General features: G+C 44.8%; 2 protein-coding genes across 13 annotated transcripts in view; both read right to left on the reverse strand.

Moving 5' to 3' along the window:
- The window catches only part of carmil2 (capping protein regulator and myosin 1 linker 2), a 58758-nt gene extending 47028 nt beyond the window's left edge, over positions 1-11730 (reverse strand). For 4 of the 6 annotated variants that reach the window (XM_068313511.1, XM_068313508.1, XM_068313512.1 and 1 more), the window contains exons 1-10: positions 11546-11730; positions 8732-8838; positions 8234-8284; positions 7950-8009; positions 6936-7057; positions 5404-5501; positions 5221-5291; positions 4806-4879; positions 4655-4730; positions 2240-2328 (exon numbers count right to left, since the gene is read on the reverse strand). In XM_068313511.1, coding sequence (XP_068169612.1) covers positions 2240-2328; positions 4655-4730; positions 4806-4879; positions 5221-5291; positions 5404-5501; positions 6936-7057; positions 7950-8009; positions 8234-8284; positions 8732-8838; positions 11546-11573 — 776 coding nt within the window. In that variant the 5' untranslated portion in view covers positions 11574-11730. Of the gene's footprint in view, positions 1-2239; positions 2329-4654; positions 4731-4805; positions 4880-5220; positions 5292-5403; positions 5502-6935; positions 7058-7949; positions 8010-8233; positions 8285-8731; positions 8839-11545 lie in introns of those variants that run through there. The other 2 variants (XM_068313510.1, XM_068313514.1) reach the window with 2 other exon arrangements.
- Positions 11731-14817: 3087 nt separating this feature from the next.
- The window catches only part of LOC137593535 (rho family-interacting cell polarization regulator 1-like), a 71730-nt gene continuing 64284 nt past the window's right edge, over positions 14818-22263 (reverse strand). For 4 of the 7 annotated variants that reach the window (XM_068312332.1, XM_068312330.1, XM_068312331.1 and 1 more), the window contains 4 exons: positions 20238-20420; positions 20014-20158; positions 19683-19922; positions 14818-16999 (listed from right to left, as the gene is read on the reverse strand). In XM_068312332.1, the coding sequence (XP_068168433.1) occupies positions 16755-16999; positions 19683-19922; positions 20014-20158; positions 20238-20420 (813 nt within the window). In that variant the 3' untranslated portion in view covers positions 14818-16754. Of the gene's footprint in view, positions 17000-17663; positions 17834-19361; positions 19397-19682; positions 19923-20013; positions 20159-20237; positions 20421-22263 lie in introns of those variants that run through there. The other 3 variants (XM_068312329.1, XM_068312333.1, XM_068312334.1) reach the window with 3 other exon arrangements.

Consider the following 22263-nt stretch of genomic DNA (forward strand, 5'->3'; position numbering starts at 1 on the left):
TTCATCTACAAATGATACCATTAAGAAATTTTAGAATAAAACATAACATTGTTTTTCAACGCTATGCGGGTGATACAAGTACAACAAACAAATCTGACTAATTAGTTAAATTAGAGACTTGCCTCAGGGAAATTGTCGTGGATGCTACACAACCTCTTAATGTTAAACACTGATAAAACTCAAGGTGTTAGTATTGGTCCTAAACACCTTAGAGATGACTTTTGTAACATTGCTTTAACCTCTAGCAGTGATGTTTGATCATGATCTGTCTTTTACCGCTCATATTAAGTCTGTATCCCGGACAGCCTTCTTTCACTTGTGAAATATTGCTAAAGTTAGAAGTTTCTTTTACTTTAAAGATGCAGAAAAAAACATTCATGGCTTTGTTACTTCTAGATTAGTAGTCTAATCATTAGACTACTGCAATTTCTTACTTTTGGGCTGTTCAACCTCTATTAGGCTTTTACAATGAGCCCAGAATGCGGCTGCCTGCTTACTGACTCACACTTTGATGAGAGAACATATCTCTTCTGTCCTGGCATCTTTTCATTGGCTCTCGATAAAATCTAGAATAAAATTCAAGATCCTCATGATCACATATAAAGCTCTCCACTGTAAGGCTCCATCTTACATTGAAGATCTTATTGAAGTGTATCACCCCCACCAGGGCCCTTCGATCCGAGGATGCAGGATCTCTGGTGACCCGTCGGGTCATTGTTGGGTTGTTGTTGTTTTTTTTCTTGTCTGCATGTATTCTCATAGTTTAACCCCATAGAAGGGGGTCAACCTTTCATGAGATCAATGCTTATTTTAGTCTTGCAGCAAAATCTTTTATATATTTTAATGCGTGCATGTGACCGTCACCAGTCCTCTCTGGGAACTAAATTGTCAGTCTTTATTAGAATGTCCTATTGTGAGCCAGAGGGGGGGGGGGGTGCTGCACCTCTGTGAGGTAAGGGGGGAGCAAAAGGAGACAGGGAGAGAAAATACAAACAAGGTAGTGGATAGACAGGCAGTGCTGTTGGAATGAAAAAGGTTTAGGCTGTTTTATCCTATCTTAGAACTGATACCTCCTGTCGGGTTTTTAAGAGTAGAACAGGAGGCAGAAGCTTCAGCTATCTGCCCCTCTACTCTGGAACGATCTCCCGGCCTCGGTCCGGGGGGCAGACACTCTCAGCTTATTTAAGAGTAGACTAAAAACCCTCCTCTTTGATAGAGCCTACAATTAGGAACAACATATATTCCTTTTGCCACATTAACCCTTCTAATGCTTGCATGATACTGCCTCTGTCTATGAGCTTCTACTTGACAGGTGGGGAACGAGTATAGAAGACAAGAAATCTGGAAGTGTAAAAATCCCACCCCCACTTCAGTGACTGGACATAAACTTTAGACAGCAACTCTATCTGCCACTCTCTCTCTCTTTCTCTTACCCGTCTTTATCTTCATTGTATTTTTTTCCACCCAACCTGTCAAGGCAGACAGCTACCCCCCCAGAGTCTGGGTTCTGCCTGGAGTTTCTTCCTCAATGAGGGAGTTTTTTCCCACCACTGTCTCTCATGCTCTGGAGGGTTCAGTTGGGTTTCTCTGTCTGTTAAAGCGCTATGAAATGTCTGCTGATGTGATTAAATCTATATAAAGAAACATTGATTTATTGATCATCTCATCATCTCATCTAATCACCTCATCATCTTACCTCACCTCACCTCACCTCATCATCTCTTCACGTCATCTAATCTCATCATCTCATCCAATCCCATAACATTTCATTTCACCTCATCATTTCATCCCATCATGTCATCTCATCACTTCATCTGATCTCATCCCATCTAACATTGTCTCATCACATCTTTTCATATCATATCCTCATCTCATGGTTGCTACTGATTCACAAGGGATGAATGACTCAATCTGTCATGTATGCTTAATAATCCAGGAAGACACTGTAATCATGCCACATGAACGAACTGACAGGAATCATGGAACGTACATTTATTTTGTGTCCAACAGGCAGCACTTTGGACAACTAGATGGACTGTGGACCAAACTGAAGCAGTACCAGAGATACAATACCCTTTATATAAGCCCTCCAGTCATTCCATTTACATTCATCATCTGCACACACACACACACACACACACACACACACACACACACACACACACACACACACACACACACACACACACACACACACACACACACACACACACACACACACACACACACACACACTCACAGTTTAAGTCCACTAGCTTCCAGTGAGAGCTCCTCCAGACTGGCAGACCTGGACAGCAATAAAATCAGCTGCTGCTGGACGTTGACTGACTGAAAGGAGAGACATGGACAGTCAAGATGAAGTCAGTGTCATTTTGTAAGTCACACACAGTGTGTGAAGAGATATGTAGACACTGAAGTTATGTACAACCTCCATGAATTTGCCCTGGGTCAAAATCCATGTGTACTGGCCCAAAGACGCTGAAATTCCTGTGAATGCGCGGCGTCATAAACACAAAAATATATGGAGGGAATATTGTCCCTGAAGGATCTGGGGGGGACTATAAACTAAGGGAAGTGAGAAAAAACGCTATGGAAATAAGAGTGAAATAATCAGGTCTAGCCGTTTGGTCTACCCAGCTCACCGGTGGCTACTGGGGCTACCCAGCAGGTCTACCCAGCAGGTCTACCCAGCAGGTCTACCCATCAGGTCTACCCATCAGGTCTACCCAGCAGGTCTACCCAGCAGGTCTACCCAGCAGGTCTACCCATCAGGTCTACCCAGCAGGTCTACCCATCAGGTCTACCCATCAGGTCTACCCAGCAGGTCTACCCATCAGGTCTACCCAGCAGGTCTACCCAGCAGGTCTACCCAGCAGGTCTACCCAGGTTACCGGTGACCACTAGGGTCTACCCATGAGACAAGTTAAATAACTCTCATGAGATGCATAATCTCGTGATTATAGAAGTCAACTTTGTTGTCAAACGTACCATATATTCACGACATACAGCAGAGATGACATTGCAGTCCTCTCAGGTTCAAGGTGCGAACAGGCAGTACAACACAAAGTATAACACAAAACACAAAAGGATGGTAAACATCCTTATACACTCTCTAATCCCTTAAAGCAGAGGAACTCATCTTCACTGAGGGCCACATCAGCATAGTGGCTGTCCTCAAAGGGCCAGATGTAACTAATAAATGTAACTAAATGTAACTCAGTGTATGAAACTAAATGTAACTACTCCTTAATGTAACTAATAAATGTAACTAAATGTAACTCAGTGTAATGTAACTAAATGTAACTACTCCTTAATGTAACTAATAAATGTAACTAATGTAACTCAGTGTAATGAAACTAAATGTAACTACTCCTTAATGTAACTAATAAATGTAACTAAATGTAACTCAGTGTAATGTAACTAAATGTAACTACTCCTTAATGTAACTAATAAATGTAACTAAATGTAACTCAGTGTAATGTAACTAAATGTAACTACTCCTTAATGTTAAATAACTGAATTTCTGACTGATTCTAGTTCCAAACATTACAGTTAGACAGAAAAAACATGTTTGTTTGTTTCTCTGTTCTAACATAAATCCTTTTCATTTGTCAGGTTATTAAACCCACAGAACTCCATCAATCAAGGATCAAACTATCAATCAATAAAGAAAAATAACATCAGACACAAGTTAGGACGTTAACTTTGTTCACTACGTTTAGTCAGAGTTAAAATGGGCTGAACAACTGCATTGTGGGAAATGTAGTTTTGATCAAAGCACACCTTTGACCTCTTTGTTTTCAGACCTTTTATGCTCTTGCGGGCCACATAAAATGATGTGGCGGGCCACATTTGGCCCCCGGTCCTTGAGTGTGACACATGTGCCTTAAGGGGAAAGTACTAGTATAAGTATTGCAGTTCGATAAGGCGTATACAAACATAAATTATTTGTATGATGATTAATAGGATGAAGACATGACCCTCCTATGTGGAATTGTGATTATTGGTTAGTGCATGACTGAATGTTACTGCGGCGCACCAGAGACTTAACCTGGTCCATCTTTGGTTTGTGTCTCTAGCCCTGATTGACCATCAGTGTTTAAATATGTTTCTACATTGCCTAAAACAAGATTAAGATTGAGATATACTTTATTAATCCCCATGGGGAAATTATCAGCACACTCTAGATCACACTTGTTAGTTCAATTACATACATATTCTTGTGTACAGGCCCGTAACACACACACACACACGCACGCACCCACGCACGCACGCACACACACACACACACACACACACACACACACACACACACACACACACACACACACACACACACACACAAGGGCCTGCAATAATGCAGTGGGGGAGGGGTAGAGTGGCAGGCAGCTCCATTGTGGTGCGTCCCCTAGTCAGCAGCCTATAAGGGGGACGGTGCCTTGCTCAAGGGCGCCTGAGCAGTGCTCGCTTCGGAGTGTGAGCTGGCACCTCCCACTGTCAGCTCACACTCCGAGGTGATTGGGCGGGAGCGGGAATCGAACCGCCAATCCTGCGATCATTGGACGACCTGCCAGCTGACCCGTTGACTGTCGTTCATTTCACAATTTTTAAACAACAAAAAAATGAAAGTAGATGAATAAATATGAGACTTTACCAATTTGAGTTCTTTGCTGCAGATCTTAGTAAACCATTGGTTGAATGACAGAGCTGCTACCGCTAATGCTAAGTCCCTGGAAGGAGAGGATGAACAATGAGACGTAACTCCAAACATGTAAGCAGTGTAATGTAACAGCAAACTGTCACACCTGCTGTGCAGGTGGCTGAAATCGTTCAAGTTGAACCGTCTGCAGGAGGTCATGTAGTAGATGTTTTCAACGTCCTGCCGAGACAGTCAGATCAGTTTAGCACGGAAAATAAAACATGATTTTAAAAAGAAAACATTGGTAGTGAAAGTTGTATTTTGCTATGTTATAGATAAATAAATGCAAAATAAATGAGGCAATATCCTGTGGTTTTTCTTCTGATGATATATGAAAATAAAATGAGGCCATTTTAATACCCAATGCCTTCTTTTCACAGAGGAAGCGTTTTCCCCCTACATGTACACTTTTTTTAATGTATTTTCCTTTTTTTCTGTTTAATGTTTTTTTTTCAAAGGCTCAGACGCAGGATCCTGTTAGATTTGGTAGTCACGGTGTTTTATGTTCAGTCCAGACTCACCCACTGAATCTCCTGTCTGAATGGCGTCTCATTGAAATCACAAAGAGCAGCGTAAGTATCAAAGAAGCCTCCTGTGAAAGATAAACACTGGTTGTCTGAAAATACATGGGCTACGAGAGATCCAGATGCATCACGATCATCTCAGTCAGTAGCCTATTGTAATTGCTGTTGTCATGTACACACCACAAGGACTGGGCTGACTGTTCACCTGTGCCTCCATTCCTGCCAGGTGTTGGACAAGTCTCTGCTCCAATTCTGGAGGAATCACCTTCAACAGTGTCCTGAAAATTAAAGGGTAACACACACAAACTAACAGTATTACTAATACTGTTGCTGATAGTGTTACTAAGACTGTAACTAGTGCTGTCAATAATAGTGTTCCTCAAACAGTTTCTAATAACTGATACTGGTGCTACTGAAACTTACTAACATTTTTACTAAGACTGTTACTAATAGTGTAACTAATACTGTTTCCAACAGTGTAACTAATACAGTGATCCTCGTTCCTCATGGTTAATGTGTTCCAGGAACCACATGTGATTAACAAATTCAGCTATAGAGCGACAAACTATTTATCTTATTATTTACGGTAATTTAAACGTTTCTGAACCCCCCATCCTGATATTAAACCACCTTCTATCTGTATTACCTTCAAAACACTCTGACAGACTGTTTAAAACACTTTTGTGTCTCACGGAAGTCAGAGACTCACAGAACGTAGAACACTTCAGGATGCTGTCAGCCAATAGAATGTGGGTACGGTATCATGTGACTAACTAAAAAATCTGCGATGAGGTGAAGTCATGAGCGTTGATGCGCAAATGCGGGAGGGCGCACTGTACTGTTACTAATAGTGTTACTAATAGTGATATTTATAGTGGAACTAATACTGCTGCTGATAGTGTTACTAAGACTGTAACTAACACTGTGAACAATAGTGTTACTAAAACAGTTTCTAAGAGTATGATCAATACTTTTTGTAATGCTGCTACTGAAACTTACTAAGATTTTTACTAATACTGTTACTAGTAGTGTTACTAATACTTGGGGCAGCAGTAGCTCAATCCACCAGGTCTTGGGCTGGGGACCGGAGGGGACAATGTCGGACAAAAATTTTGGAGTGTGAACAGGCAGTGGGAGGTGTCAGTTCACCTTATGAGTACTGCTGAGGTGCCCCTGAGCAAGGCACAGTCCCCCTTACAATGTGCTCATTTGGGCCCACCAAGAAGGAGCTGCCTACCACTCTACCTCCCTCTGCATGTGTACAGGCCCCCTGTGTGTGTTCAGGGCCTGTACACACACACACACACACACACACACACACACACACACACACACACACACACACACACACACACACACACACACACACACACACACACACACACAGTATATATATGTGTTACTGATAGTGTTACCAATACCGTCTTTAATAGTGTTACTAATACTGTTGCTAGTTCTGTTACTAGCAGTGTTGTTGATGTTGTTTCCAGCAGTGCTACCATTACTGTTAATAGTAATGTTACTAATAGTGTTGCTTATACTGTTAATACTCTCACTAATACTGTTATTATTATTGTTCTGTTGAGTACAATGTTAACATTTTGGGTTATTCTATCACATACAGTATTTTATCATTTCTCCATAGCGACTCATAAACATAAAAACTGAATCAACAATCTTCACATATGTGTTCAGTCGCTGCGAAGACTAACCCTGGAGATGAGTCAGGGAAGATCCTCTTCAGTGAGGCGGTCATGTGACCAACCATGGCTTCGACGTCCTCGACCAGCAGCATGCCCAAAGACAGAAGCTGCGACTCTGTCTTCAACACAACCTGTGACTCACACACGACACATGGATGATGGGTAACAGTCAGTCACAGTCTGGTCTACTCTAACGTTTATATAAATATAAAACTACATGCAGTATTTCACAATTTATTTCCCTTCCACCCAACCGATCAACGCAGATGACCGCCCTCCAGAGTCTGGGTCCTGCCCAGAGTTTCTTCCTCAATGAGGGACATTTTTTCCACGTTGCTGTCTCTGATGCTCTGGAGGGTTCTGTTGGGTTTCTCTCTGTTAAAGTGCTTTGAAATGACTGCTGATGTGATTAAGCGCCAAATAAATAAAAGTTGATTGATTGATTGATTGATTGATTGATTGATTGATTGATTGATTGATTGATTGACAATGGTCACTGTGTGATGACCTCTTTTGAGCCTGTTTTGTTACATCCCGCGAAGTGGATGTTTGTAATGTCAGTGTCCGTCCGTCCGTTAGTCCACCAAACGTCTCCACAACCGTTCAGATAGAAGATGAAACAAAAAGCACATGACTCAGGCAGCAGAGGGATGAAGATCAGATGATGACCTTGACCTTGAGAAAACTAGGTCAAGGTCAAATTTCAACTTTTGTACACTCAGGAACCGGATAAGATAGAAAGACGAGAGAGAAGGCCAGTGTGAGTCAGACCATAGATCAAAACTAATGCTTTGATCAATGACAGTAGGTCAGAGCACTAGCTTTGATCTTTGACCTATGCAAGTAGGTCAGGGTACAATTTTGAATCCAGGGGTGTTGCGGGATGTTGCAGTCTGTGACTGCACTGTTTTACCTGTCAAACGCTGTAACATAAGTGTCACACACAACTTGGTAATATTTATGTTAAAGAAACAAAAGTGATTGAATGCTGTAGAGTGTATCATTCGGATACTGAGGGCGTACCTGTGTGAGACTGGGAATGTTGATGGAACAAATCTCCAGGTAACTGAAGGTGCTCTCTACCTGTACACAAATACACACAGTGAACACACACAGGGACATACATACTCACAGTTTGTATGTCCCTGTGTTCTCACTCCTAGGCATGTAAATGTTAACACATATGTTAGCATATGTTAGCATATTAGCATATGCAGACATTAACACATATGTTAGCATTTCAGTGCTAGTTTACCAGGTCCAGACCAGTCAGAAAGTCAACCAAATATTCCAGAGCTGTAGTTTACCCTGACAGGATGTTTGTTTCTAACCAGGTAACCTCTCCACGGACTCAGCACCTGAGACACAGAGACACGAGTGTTAGGAGACAGGAGCTCAGCCACTGACAGACCTCTGGCTCTACCTAAGGGGTGTGGTTGTTGCATGTTGCCCCACACATGGATACCATGAGAACTGAAACAGGTAAATGTACAATGTCAGCTTAAAGGAATTGCTTATGGAACAGTTCATATTCTAGAAATATACAATGAATATTCTAAAAAGTTAGTTAGTACTCCACAAAAAGGGTCAGAGCAGAATCTATGTGCTCAGGACTCCGAGGTTTTTTAGGGTGTGGGGGCACTCCAGAAGATCTTTTATTACACCGTGGTGGCTTCAGACATTTTGTATGGAGTGTCCTGATGGGGGAGCAGCAGATAAGAAGAGACTGGACAAGCTGATCAAAAAGTCCAGCACTGTCAGTAAACATGGATCATCAGATAACAACAAGTTGGACCATTACTCACCATTACCCTGTTGGCTGATCTGCCACTTGATTGGCTGGAGGGGTTCATAGTGACGGGCGTCAGCAGACAGACTCTGTGAGGCTTCAGTAGCTCTGAGATCTGATCTGCTTGAGGATCACAGACAGAACCGTCACCTGCTGACGAGGACTGACCCGCGGCTGAAGACCTCAGCTGGACCCTCCTTGCCCCTCAAGGGGTCCATCGCTTCATATTTGTTATGAAGTGACATTATTACTTTTCAAAACATCTGAACAGTTGAGACAAACTCCTAAGCAGTAGCTTTCTGGACCAATGCAGACATTATTCAGCTGGAAGCAGAGATTTTAATCTGATCTGTGCTGCATTTTCATTGTTCTGTTAGTTTGATCAGAAAGACAAAAAGTCAGCTGATGGACAAACTAAACTAATCACAATAATAATAATAATAATAATAATAATAATAATAATAATAATAATAATAATAATAATAATAATCAAAACCAAAAATCAATTTTTAATAATGCCAGTAGGGAAATATATATATATATATATATATATATATATATATATATATATATATATATATATATATATATATATATATATATATATATATATATATATATATATATATATATATATATATATATATATCACTCTATTCACATGCCTGTGTGTGTGTGTATATATACAGTATATAGCTGGCTATATTTTTAACTGGGTAGTACAGTGCTTAAGTCAACTGACTTGAATGCAGGACGTTGATGGTTCGAATCCTGGTCAGGACAAGCACTATCCAGTCAACTTACTCAAGTGCAGGAGGGCGGGTTTCGAACCCCAGTCATGGGAACACTATCCAGTGAGGGTCCTTAGGCAAGACCCTTAATGCTATACCAGTCTACCTCAGTCATGAGTGAACACAATAATGACAGAGCAGTACACAGAGACTGTAAGAACAGGCAGACCAACTTGTGCACCGCCTGGATTGACTACCAGAAAGCCTACGACTCAATGCCACACACGTGGATACTGGAATGTCTGGAACTGTATAAGATCAACAGGACACTAAGAGCCTTCATCAAGAACTCAATGGGGAAGTGGAAGACAACCCTGGAGACTAACTCCAAGCAAATTGCCCAAGTTAACATCAAGTGCGGCGTATACCAAGGGGATGCACTATCACCACTGCTGTTCTGCATAGGTCTGAACCCCCTCAGTCACATCATCACAAAGAGTGGCTACGGATACCAATTCCGAAGCGGGACAACAATCAGCCATCTCCTCTACATGGATGACATCAAGCTGTACACCAGGAATGAGCGAGAAATTGACTCACTGATCCACACCACCAGGATCTACAGCGACGACATAGGGATGTCATTCGGATTAGACAAATGTGGCCGGATGGTATCAAGAAGAGGCAAGATGATCAGAACTGAAGGGGTCAACCTACCAGGGGGCAGGATAGAAGACATCAAGGACAGCTACAAATACCTTGGAATCCCACAGGCTAATGGCAACCATGAGGAGGCCGCAAGGAAGTCATCCACAGCCAAATACCTCCAGAGAGTAAGGCAAGTCCTGAGAAGTCAGCTGAATGGCAAGAACAAGGTCCGAGCCATCAACATGTATGCACTGCCTGTCATCAGATACCCCACTGGGATCATACCTGAGGAGGAAGAGGAGGAGGAGGAGGAGACGACATGGAGGGACAAGCCCCTACACGGCATGTACCACCGTCAGATAGAGGAAGTGGCTGATATCAAGAAGACCTACCAATGGCTGAATAAAGCTGGACTGACAGACAGCACAGAGGCACTGATCATGGCAGCACAAGAACAGGCCCTAAGTACTAGGGCAATAGAGGCCAATATCTACCACAGTAGATCTGACCCAAGGTGCAGGCTATGTAAAGAAGCCCCAGAGTCAGTCCAGCATGTGGTAGCAGGGTGTAAGATGCTCGCCAGCTCAGCATACATGGAAAGGCACAACCAAGTAGCTGTGATAGTGTACAGGAACATCTGTACCCAGTATGGACTAGAAGTACCCAAATCCCAATAGGACATACCACCGAAGGTGGTTGAGAATGGCAAGGCTAAGATCCTGTGGGACTTCAGCTTCCAGACCGACAAACAGCTGCTGGCTAACAAACCGGACATAGTGGTGATGGACAAAGAGCAGAAGAGAGCAGTGGTGATATATGTGGAGATTCCAGGTGACGCCAACATCAGGAAGAAGGAACACAAAAAGATTGAGAAGTACCAAGGGTTGAAAGAACAGCTGGAACAGATGTGGAAGGTCAAGGTTAATGTGGTCCCCATGGTGGTAGGAGCACTCGGGTCAACGACCGCAAAATGGGAGAATGTCTCCAACAGATTCCTGGAACAACATCCTGGAATTGTACAGACAGTGGCTATATAATATAGGCTACCTAGAAAGTGTCTATAAAATAATAACTATACTGGTAATCTGTTGGATTATTGTTAAAAGATGTGTATTGAAAAGAGACACATGATCTAACCGTCAGGGTCCACGCTATTCATTAATGATTCAAACAAAATCATTGTAATCAGTAATAATTGAGTCAATGAAGACTTCATGGTATTTGCATAAAAAAACAGAGAAAATAATGGTATTCAAAAATCCCCCAATAATCCTGAACTGAGATCAGGTGGAACCCTCTGTTGAATCACTGAATGGTGGAAAGCCCTTGATGAAGGAGCAGTCATTTTTTTGAACCACGGAAAACAACTGAAAACTTCATCATTTGCTATTTAATTTGACGAGAACATCATCTCCACCCTCTAACCTCCAAACTGTCATTTATCATCTTACCTTGGAGATTCTGAGAGATGGAGTCCATTCTGTATCCTTCAGTAACACACCGATAGTGATGGAGAAAATGCCCACCTACTCCCCCAGGGTCCCGCCTCCAACACTCACTGTTTTACACCAAATTATCATGACAAGAGTCAGAACTAAACTTGAATACTAAACTCCTGCTCAATGTTCAGTGTTCATGTGTCTCCAGAGTTTTGTGAAGACAAGGGAGGTGCAGCTGAACACACAAACCACATCACAGAGCTGCACGAAGCTTTCCACTCACGCAGCATGTCACCCTCACTTTCCTATTGTGCCTGCACTAATATTCATGAACTTCCTGTCTGACAATGTGAGTCACTATGGTAGTGAGCAGAGAAGCTAGAAGGAACATCTCTGAGCCTTCCAGAATGCATCAAAGTCAGGAGATGAGCAGCTTCACCAAATCTGTTATCCATGTTGAAGTATTTAAATATACTGAACAGACAGTATAAGGCTGGAGACTGCCCGTTAACCGCTAAGAGGAACGCAAACACCGTTCAAACCACTCCTACATACATTAGACTGTTCAGCAGCTTTAAGATGCAATGTGTGTAAAGGAATCACTGTCAACCGTGACCCCAACTGGTTGTCTCGTACAGTCTGCAGATTTTACTCCATAGACTGTATTCCATAGTACTGACTAGTAGAGTTTGTGAGCCACAGGCCAGAGCTTCGTCAGGAAAACAGCTCTTTAGAGCCACAGTGCACTGCTCATGTTCCCCATCATAGACGCTACAAACGGATGTGGCTGGAAGCTCTTCAGAGGTCAGGTGACGCAGGACAGGAAGAGGCGATTGCTGGCCTCCTCCTCCACCCCTCTGTAGAGCAGGTGGAGAACCTCGAAGCTCCAATGATTCAAGATAGGCGGTTCAATTCCGGCTCCCTCCGAGTCATTTGTCGTTGTGTCGTTGGGCAAAACACTTTACCCTCCTTGCCTCCAGAGAGGGACTCACTGGTGTGTGAATGTGTGTGATTGTTCCAGTGTGTGAATGTGTGTGATTGTTCCACTGGTGGGCTGTAGGCATAGATTGGTAGCCACGCCGCCATCATTCTGCCCCAGGGCAGCTGTGGCTACATACGTAGCTTACCATCACCAAGTTTGAATGAGTGAATGAATAATGGATCCGATGTAAAAACGACTTTGAGTGTTCAGAAAAGCGCCATATAAATCTAATCCCTTATATCACTATCATTAAATATCAGATTGTAAGTTTGCAAAAACAGAACCAGGCACTAAGCAAACAAATACAGGAGTGTGAAGACAAGTGCTGACACAGAAATGCACAACACATCCTCGGACCTTGATCAGGAAACTTGGAGGAAAAAACTTTCAGTGGTTTCTTGCTTCATCATGGAAATCATGGTAGAACGTTCCTTGATAAATCCCAGCCAGGAAATTTTTGTTTAAACGTCATATATGTCAAACACACACACGCACACGCACACACACACGCACACACACACACACACACACAAACACACACCACACCATGATCTATCATGATCTATCGTGTGAGGTAAACTAGTCTTGTTACCTCACACAATAATAATGTATTTAGGGTTAACTTCTTTTCTTTATTTGGCCTGAGTGCTGTTTTAAAGGCTGGTTGGGAGGGTCAGAGTTTGATAACTTCACTATTCTCTGTAGGATCTGATATCATTATATACAGATAAGCGACCGCGGTGCACTGGCGTCATGCTCAGAGTGTCCCCTGCCTCATACTCCCAGTCGTGTGGGATAGGCTCAAGCGCAACGCAACAAAAGCGGGTATAGAAAATGAGTCAGCGAATGAACAGATAAGCTTCACTGAACATCAGATGAGTTCTTGTTTCCAGATAAGAGTCCTGGAACGATTGTTTCTAATATCAATGGTAGGTTATTTAATTATTATTGATCCTGGTGACCATAGATAATTCTCCTGTTTAGCCTACATTTACAGTGTATTTTAAACACAGTGTACTCAAGCTGTACACTGGGGGTATTCAAATATTGAATGACATGTAGAATTACTTTACAGCAAAATCAGTTTTACATATGGTGTGTGTTATCTAGACTCTTCTGTATTGTACATTAAGTAGACTCTACTGTATGACTAGACTAGACTAGACTCTTCTGTACAGTGAGTTTTCTAGACTACTGTACAGTGTGTTATCTAGACTGTTCTGTACAGAGTGTTATCTAGACTCTTCTGTACAGTGTTATCTAGACTCTACTGTAGTGTTATCTAGACTCTTCTGTACAGTGTTATCTAGACTCTTCTGTAGTGTTATCTAAACTCTTCTGTAGTGTTATCTAGACTCTTCTGTACAGTGTTATCTAGACTCTTCTGTAGTGTTATCTAGACTCTTCTGTACATTGTTATCTAGATTCTTCTGTAGTGTTATCTAGACTCTTCTCTACAGTGAGTGTTATCTAGACTCTACTGTACAGTGAGTGTTATCTAGACTCTACTGTACAGTGAGTGTTATCTAGACTGTACTGTACAGTGAGTGTTATCTAGACTCTACTGTACAGTGAGTGTTATCTAGACTCTACTGTAGTGTGTTATCTAGACTCTACTGTACAGTGAGTGTTATCTAGACTCTACTGTAGTGTGTTATCTAGACTCTTCTGTACAGAGTGTTATCTAGACTCTTCTATAGTGTTATCTAGACTCTTCTGTAGTGTTATCTAGACTCTTCTGTAGTGTTATCTAGACTCTTCTGTAGTGTTATCTAGACTCTTCTGTACAGTGTTATCTAGATTCTTCTCTACAGTGAGTGTTATCTAGACTCTTCTGTACAGAGTGTTATCTAGACTCTTCTATAGTGTTATCTAGACTCTTCTGTACAGAGTGTTATCTAGACTCTTCTGTACAGTGAGTTTTATCTAGACTCTACTGTAGTGTGTTATCTAGACTCTTCTGTAGTGTTATCTAGACTCTTCTGTAGTGTTATCTAGACTCTTCTGTACAGAGTGTATTACAGTCTTCATTAGTGGACGCGTCCCTGAACTACTGGACCAACAGAGGCCCCGTCCCTCCCACTTCTTCCAGATGATTTGTGTTTTATTGTTCATTCTATTTCTGTCATTGAGTCTTTATTATTATTGGTAATAATGAAAAAATGGATTTTTATTTCACCAGGTTTGTGATGAGTCATTGCTTTTTCTTCAGATCAAGTGAATGCAGGTAATTCTTTCTTTTCAGTAACAAACAAGGTCATGTAGTCCTAAACTGGTTCGGAGCTCCTCCACAGAACAGACAGAGCAGCAGTCGTGAGTTCATTGGATGATTTTATTTGTCAGCTGTCAGATAGCTCCTCTTCAAAAACGACATTAAACATGTCAGTTTCAAAGTTGTCTTGGTCTTCAAACAGGAAGTCTAAAACCATATTAAAACTCAAATCTTCTGCAAAAACAAATACACAAAATGGAAAAACAATGCTGTTGCTATGGGAACAGCTATCCATCCACATGAAAATGACAAGCGTGTTTCTGAATGCAAAAGGGTCCATTTCCAAACTGGACCCAGACGGACTCTTTCTGAGCTTAGCACTGGGCTAGAAGGTGTGGACGGATCAGACCAGAGCCGATCCACTAGATCATGATCAGCAGCTCTGAAATAGACGGAAGGAAGCCGCGCCTCTATGATAAGATTGAAAGTCTGCCTCTAAACTGATTCTGCTCGCACTCTGCCTCTCATTCTTCACCCTGTTCATTAACAGAAGAAACGCAGCTGTAGTAACTCAGGTTCCCATCATTCACATCGTCAGATGAGACAGAACAGAAGCCTGGTGAGACGAGAAAAACAGTTGTTGCTTTGGAAAATACACACGATCACGTTTGTTATCATGAATGTTTGATGTTAACACGGATTGTTATCTAGACTCCTCTGCCAGCGTCATGAAGGGCTCTACCTTCATGACGCTGGCGTGTGGTTGAACACACACGTGACCCTCACACAGGCGTTTGTGCAGGACACCGGCTCTGCACCACCTGACAACAACACGCTACTGTCACACGGAACTGTAGAAAATGACAGAACGGCAGACTCAACGTCTCCAAGCAGCTACGTCGTTACTATTGGCAACGAAAACTGAGCTGCAGAGCGATAGTGGTTCAGGATTTAGTGTGACCGGTCTACAGGTGTGTGAGAGGAAGGCGTGTTCCACCTTCACACACGTGTCCACCTCTGAAATAAAACCCCAGCATGCTTCAGACAACAAGCCTCATAACGCGCCGTTAAAACAGCACCAAAGCACAGGTTCCATCTGTGCTGCCAGAGGTTTACCAAGTGTGTGTGTGTGTGTGTGTGTGTGTGTGTGTGTGTGTGTGTGTGTGTGTGTGTGTGAGATCCATGTACTTCAAGGAATGTTCAAACTCGTGATTAAATAATGAGAGACGACACCTGACATCTCCCAGGAGTCAGGTGGAGACCCCCTCAACTACAGCCGGTCGATGGGGTCTCCACCAGAAGAGGCTTCACGCTCTGTGGACTCAGACAGCAGAACAGGGTGGAAAACATGAGAACTCCTGTTCCCATGACCGTCATGTGATCATGTATGATGAAGTGTCTGTTCATGTCATCCTACTTATAGGAAGAACGGCTGGTGTCATAAACCCTTCTGTCTATGCAGAAACAAACAGGTGGGGAGAAGAAGGTGAACACAGATCACACACCTCCTCGTGACGAAGCAACAAGTGAACATGTCAGCGTGTGGGCGGAGCCTGACAGGATGTGGCTGTGGGTAGAAACAGAGCGATGAAGGCGTTCAGACGGAAACAACAAGCTGCAGAGCACAGAAGGCTGTTTCAGTTGGATGTTATGTGAATATGACGTGTGTGTGTGTGTGTGTGTGTGTGTGTGTGTGTGTGCACATGTGAACTAACAGTGTAAGTATTTACATGCTTACATACACAAGTATCTTGTGTAGTGTTACTTTACCACCACAGGCGTGTGCAGCAGCCTCACGTGTGGTTAATCAATGTTTGCCAATTGTAGTCAGTCTGTGTGCCGGGGTCACCGGTCCATCATGTGTGCCGGGGTCACCGGTTCATCATGTGTGCCGGGGTCACCGGTCCATCATGTGTGCCGGGGTCACCGGTTCATCATGTGTGCCGGGTTCACCGGTCCATCATGTGTGCCGGGGTCACCGGTCCATCATGTGTGCCGGGGTCACCGGTCCATCATGTGTGCCGGGTTCACCGGTCCATCATGCTGAGGATCATCTCTGGGGTCAGATCTCCGTTGGCAGCGATAGCTCCAGTCTCCTCGTTCACAGCCAGCTCCACAGGCTCCACCCCTTGGCCATCCAGCCCCACCCCCTCCACCGTCAGGGCCACCCCCCCCTGTAGAGGTGCGGTGGAGGCGTCCCCGTCCTCCTTCTTGACGATGATGTTCTCCACTGCTCCAGTGCTCTCGTCCTCCACCTGGATGATGGCCGCTGCTACAAAACACAACAAGGCAGTCAGAGACTAACATCCTGCGACACCCCTGAGTTCAACATTTTACCCTGACCTTCTCTCATAGGTCAGGGTCATTTAATAAAAGACCCAGGATTCAACGTGTAGCTGGTGCATTCTGTTTGTCTGAGGTTTCAGAGACTTGTACCTAAAAAGGTATAAAAGTGAAAAAAAATTGACTTTGACCTAGTGTACAAAAGTTGAAATTTGACCTCGATCTACTTTTCTCAAGGTCAATGTCAGCATCTCATTTTCATCCCTTTTGCTGCCTGAGTGATGAGCTTTTAGTTTCATCTTTCTATCTGAACGGTTGTGAAGATATTTGGTGGAGTAACGGACGAACACACGAACACTGACATTACAACAGGTGAAGGTAGAGGTAGCAAAGGCCAAACAAGAAGCTTATGATGACTTGTATGCTAGGTTGGACAGTAAGGAGGGAGAGACTGATCTATACCGGTTGGCAAGACAGAGAGACAGAGATGGGAAGGACGTGCAGCAGGTTAGGGTGATTAAGGATAGGGACGGAAGTCTATTGACAGGTGCCAGTAGTGTGATGGGAAGATGGAAAGAGTACCTTGAAGTGTTGATGAACGTGGAAAATGAGAGAGAACAAAGACTAGAAGAGGTGACTGTTGTGGACCAGGAAGTAGCAAAGATTAGTCAGGATGAAGTGAGGAGGGCACTGAAGAGGATGAAGAGTGGAAAGGCAGTCGGTCCTGATGATATACCTGTAGAGGTTTGGAAGTTTCTAGGAGAGGTGGCAGTAGAGTTTCTGACTGGGTTGTTCAACAGGATCTTAGATAGTGAGAAGATGCCTGAGGAATGGAGGAGAAGTGTGCTGGTGCCCATTTTTAAGAACAAGGGAGATGTGCAGAGTTGTGGCAACTACAGAGGAATAAAGCTGATGAGCCATACAATGAAGTTATGGGAGAGAGTAGTGGAAGCTAGACTAAGGGCAGAAGTGAACATTTGTGAGCAGCAGTATGGTTTCATGCCAAAACAGAGTACTACAGATGCAGTATTTGCTTTGAGGATGTTGATAGAGAAGTACAGAGAAGGCCAGAGGGAGCTGCATTGTGTTTTTGTAGATCTGGAGAAAGCTGATGACAGGGTGTCCAGAGAGGAACTGTGGTATTGTATGAGGAAGTCTGGAGTGGCAGAGAAGTATGTTAGAGCGGTGCAGGACATGTATGAGGACTGTAAGACAGTGGTGAGGTGTGTGTAGGTGTGACAGAGGAGTTCAAGGTGGAGGTGGGACTGCATCAGGGATCAGCTCTGAGCCCCTTCTTGTTGCTATGGTGATGGACAGGCTGACAGACCAGGTTAGACAGGAATCTCCATGGACTATGATGTTTGCAGATGACATTGTGATCTGCAGTGAGAGCAGGGAACAGGTGGAGGAGAAGCTAGAGAGGTGGAGGTTTGTCCTGGAAAGGAGAGGAATGAAGGTTAGCCGCAGTAAGACAGAGTACATGTGTGTGAATGAGAGGGACCCAAGTGGAAGAGTGAGGTTACAGGGAGAAGAGATCAAGAAGGGGGAGGATTTGAAGTACTTAGGGTCAACAGTCCAGAGCAATGGAGAGTGTGGAAAAGAGGTGAAGAAGCGTGTCCAGGCAGGATGGAACGGGTGGAGGAACGTGTCAGGTGTGATGTGTGATAGAAGAGTTTCAGCTAAAATGAAAGGAAAGGTGTACAAAACTGTGGTGAGACCAGCGATGTTGTTTGGTCTAGAGACAGTGTCCCTGAGGAAAAGACAGGACACAGAGCTGGAGGTAGCAGAGATGAAGATGCTGAGGTTCTCTCTGGGAGTGACCAGGAAGGATAGGATCAGGAATGAGTACATCAGAGGGACAGCACATGTTAGAGGTTCTGGAGATAAAGTCAGAGAGGCCAGACTGAGATGGTTTGGACATGTCCAGAGGAGAGATAGTGAATATATTGGTAGAAGGATGCTGAGTTCTGAACTGCCAGGCAGGAGGCCTAGAGGAAGACCAAAGAGGAGGTTTATGGATGTAGTGAAAGAGGACATGAAGGTAGTTGGTGTGAGAGAAGAGGATGAGAAGACAGGGTTAGATGGAGGACACTGATTGGCTGTGGAGACCCCTGAAGGGAAAAGCCCAGAGGAGAAGAAGTAGTCTGCTTTGAAGTGGGATGTAACAACTGTCACACTGACAGACAACCAGCAGAGGGCAGCAGCTCACTGTGTCAACTTGGACCTTCAACACATGGATTAAAGGATTCCTCAGGAGTAGCTGCAGCTAGAACCCACCACACACAGGACTACCAGAGGTGTGACTCCACTGTAGTAAATGCAGAGGAGGTCCGTCTGCAGGTCTGTTCACAGACAGCAGCAGCAGTTCAGTCCACTGCGTCCTGGGCTGGGGACCAGAAGGTGGCCGGTTAAAAACCCCGCCCCTGGACCAAAGATCTGGAGTGTGAACCGGCAGTGGGAGCTGCCACTTCACCTCCTGAGCACTGCTGAGGTGCCTTTGAGAAAGGCACCGTCCCCTTATAAGTTGCTCATCGGGTGTATCATGAAGGAGCTGTACGCCACTCTCCCATCATCCTCTCTGTTGCCTACAGGCCCCTCGTGTGTGTGTGTGTGTGTGTGTGTGTGTGTGTCCCTCCTCCTCCTCGTCTCATCCCCCCCATCAGTATTCTCACCAGTGGGGGGTGTCTTGGTGGCCACGCGGGCTGCCTTGCTGGCCGTGGGAGGCTTGGGGGCATTCTTTGGGGGTCGCCCTCGTTTCCTCTTGACCGGCGGCTCGTCGGGGGCCGGTACGGGGGTGGCAGCGGGGGCCTGGTCCAACTCCATGCATTCTGCCTCCTCTTCCTCCTGCATCAGTGGTGACTCCTCCTCCCCTTCAGCCTCCTCCTCCTCCTCCGGCTCCACGTGGTCCTCCTCTGTGGGACAGACAGGAAGGCAGCCATTGGACGAACGGATCCCAGCGGAGATAGACCCCACCCCCTCTCACTGGTTTGCACTGAAGCTCACCGCTGTCGTCGTCGTCGTCGTCGTCGTCCCTCCTGTTCCTCATCTTCCTCTTTCTGCCCCTTCTGCCTCTCTTTGGGGCAGGAGCTCCGTTCTCAGCGTCCTCCACCTCGCCGCCGCAGTTGTCTGCATGGCGAGCCATGGTGTTCTGTAAGACACCAGTGTGTTAACCCCACGCTCTGACCACAAAAGAACCCCCCAGGACTGAACGACGGGACCGCCCTCACCCTGCGAGTGAAGGTTTTGCTGCATTTGGGGCAGACGAAGGCAGTGGGGACAAAGTTGGGGTCGTGGTATCGTTTGAAGTGCATGTCCAGCAGCTGCTTCTGCCTGAAGGTCTTCTCACACTGGCTGCAGGCGTAGGGCTTCTCCCCGGTGTGGGTCCGCCGGTGCATCACCATGTGGCGCTCCTGGATGGAGGCAACACCAGGTTACACACCATTACACACCAGTTACACCATTAAAACCACCACATACCAGTGACTGGGCTCCTAAGACAACATCTACACGTTTAAAAGAACTAAAACCAATTCATCTGTTCCAGCCTCGTGGACACCTCCCAAAAAATGAAAAAAAAAACAATTTTATCAACCAATAGACACGCAGACCTTACCTGTGTGTGATCAATTATATGTAAGTTATGTAAACAACGATAAAAGATGACAAGAAACAAAAAAGTCTTTACTCCACCAACGACAACGAGATCCGGTCTCACTGATGTCGTATCCATCCGCCAACACGCAGTAAAGAACGAGATCCTGTCTCACTGATTTGTATCCATCCAACAACACGTGGTAAAGGACGAGATCTGGTCTCATTGATGTCGTATCCATCCGCCAACATGCGGTAAAGAACGAGGTACGGTCTCACTGATGTCGTATCCATCCGCCATCACGCAGTAAAGAACGAGATCCGGTCTCACTGATGTCGTATCCATCCGCCAACACGCGGTAAAGAACGAGATCCAGTCTCACTGATGTCGTATCCATCCGCCAACACGCAGTAAAGAACGAGATGCTGCCTCACTGATTTGTATCCATCCAACAACACGTGGTAAAGGACGAGATCTGGTCTCATTGATGTTGTATCCATCCGCCAACACGCGGTAAAGATCGAGATGCTGTCTCACTGATGTCGTATCCATCCACCAACACGTGGTAGAGACCGAGATCCGGTCCCACTGATGTCGTATCCATCTGCCAACAAGCGGTAAAGAACGAGATCCGGTCTCACTGATGTCGTATCCATTCGCCAACACGCGGTAGAGACCGAGATCCGGTCCCACTGATGTCGTATCCATCCGCCAACACGCGGTAAAGAACGAGATCCGGTCTCACTGATGTCGTATCCATCCGCCAACACGCGGTAAAGAACGAGATCCGGTCTCACTGATGTCGTATCCATCCGCCAACACGCGGTAAAGAACGAGATGCTGTCTCACTGATGTTGTATCCATCAACCAACACGTGGTAGAGACCGAGATCTGGTCTCACTGATGTCGTATCCATCCGCCTACACGCGGTAAAGAACGAGATGCTGTCTCACTGATGTCGTATCCATCCACCAACACGTGGTAGAGACCGAGATCCGGTCCCACTGATGTTGTATCCATCCGCCAACACGCAGTAAAGAACGAGATGCTGCCTCATTGATTTGTATCCATCCAACAACACGTGGTAAAGGACGAGATCTGGTCTCATTGATGTTGTATCCATCCGCCAACACACGGTAAAGAACGAGATGCTGTCTCACTGATGTCGTATCCATCCACCAACACGTGGTAGAGACCGAGATCCGGTCTCACTGATGTCGTATCCATCCGCCAACACGCGGTAAAGAACGAGATGCTGTCTCACTGATGTTGTATCCATCCACCAACACGTGGTAGAGACCGAGATCTGGTCTCACTGATGTCGTATCCATCCGCCTACACGCGGTAAAGAACGAGATGCTGTCTCACTGATGTCGTATCCATCCACCAACATGCGGTAAAGAACGAGATCCGGTCTCACTGATGTCGTATCCATCCGCCATCACGCAGTAAAGAACGAGATCCGGTCTCACTGATGTCGTATCCATCCGCCATCACGCAGTAAAGAACGAGATCCGGTCTCACTGATGTCGTATCCATCCGCCAACACGCGGTAAAGAACGAGATCAAGTCTCACTGATGTCGTATCCATCCGCCAACACGCAGTAAAGAACGAGATGCTGCCTCACTGATTTGTATCCATCCAACAACACGTGGTAAAG

Source organism: Antennarius striatus, chromosome 4, assembly GCF_040054535.1.
Source record: "Antennarius striatus isolate MH-2024 chromosome 4, ASM4005453v1, whole genome shotgun sequence".
Lineage (NCBI taxonomy): Eukaryota > Metazoa > Chordata > Actinopteri > Lophiiformes > Antennariidae > Antennarius > Antennarius striatus.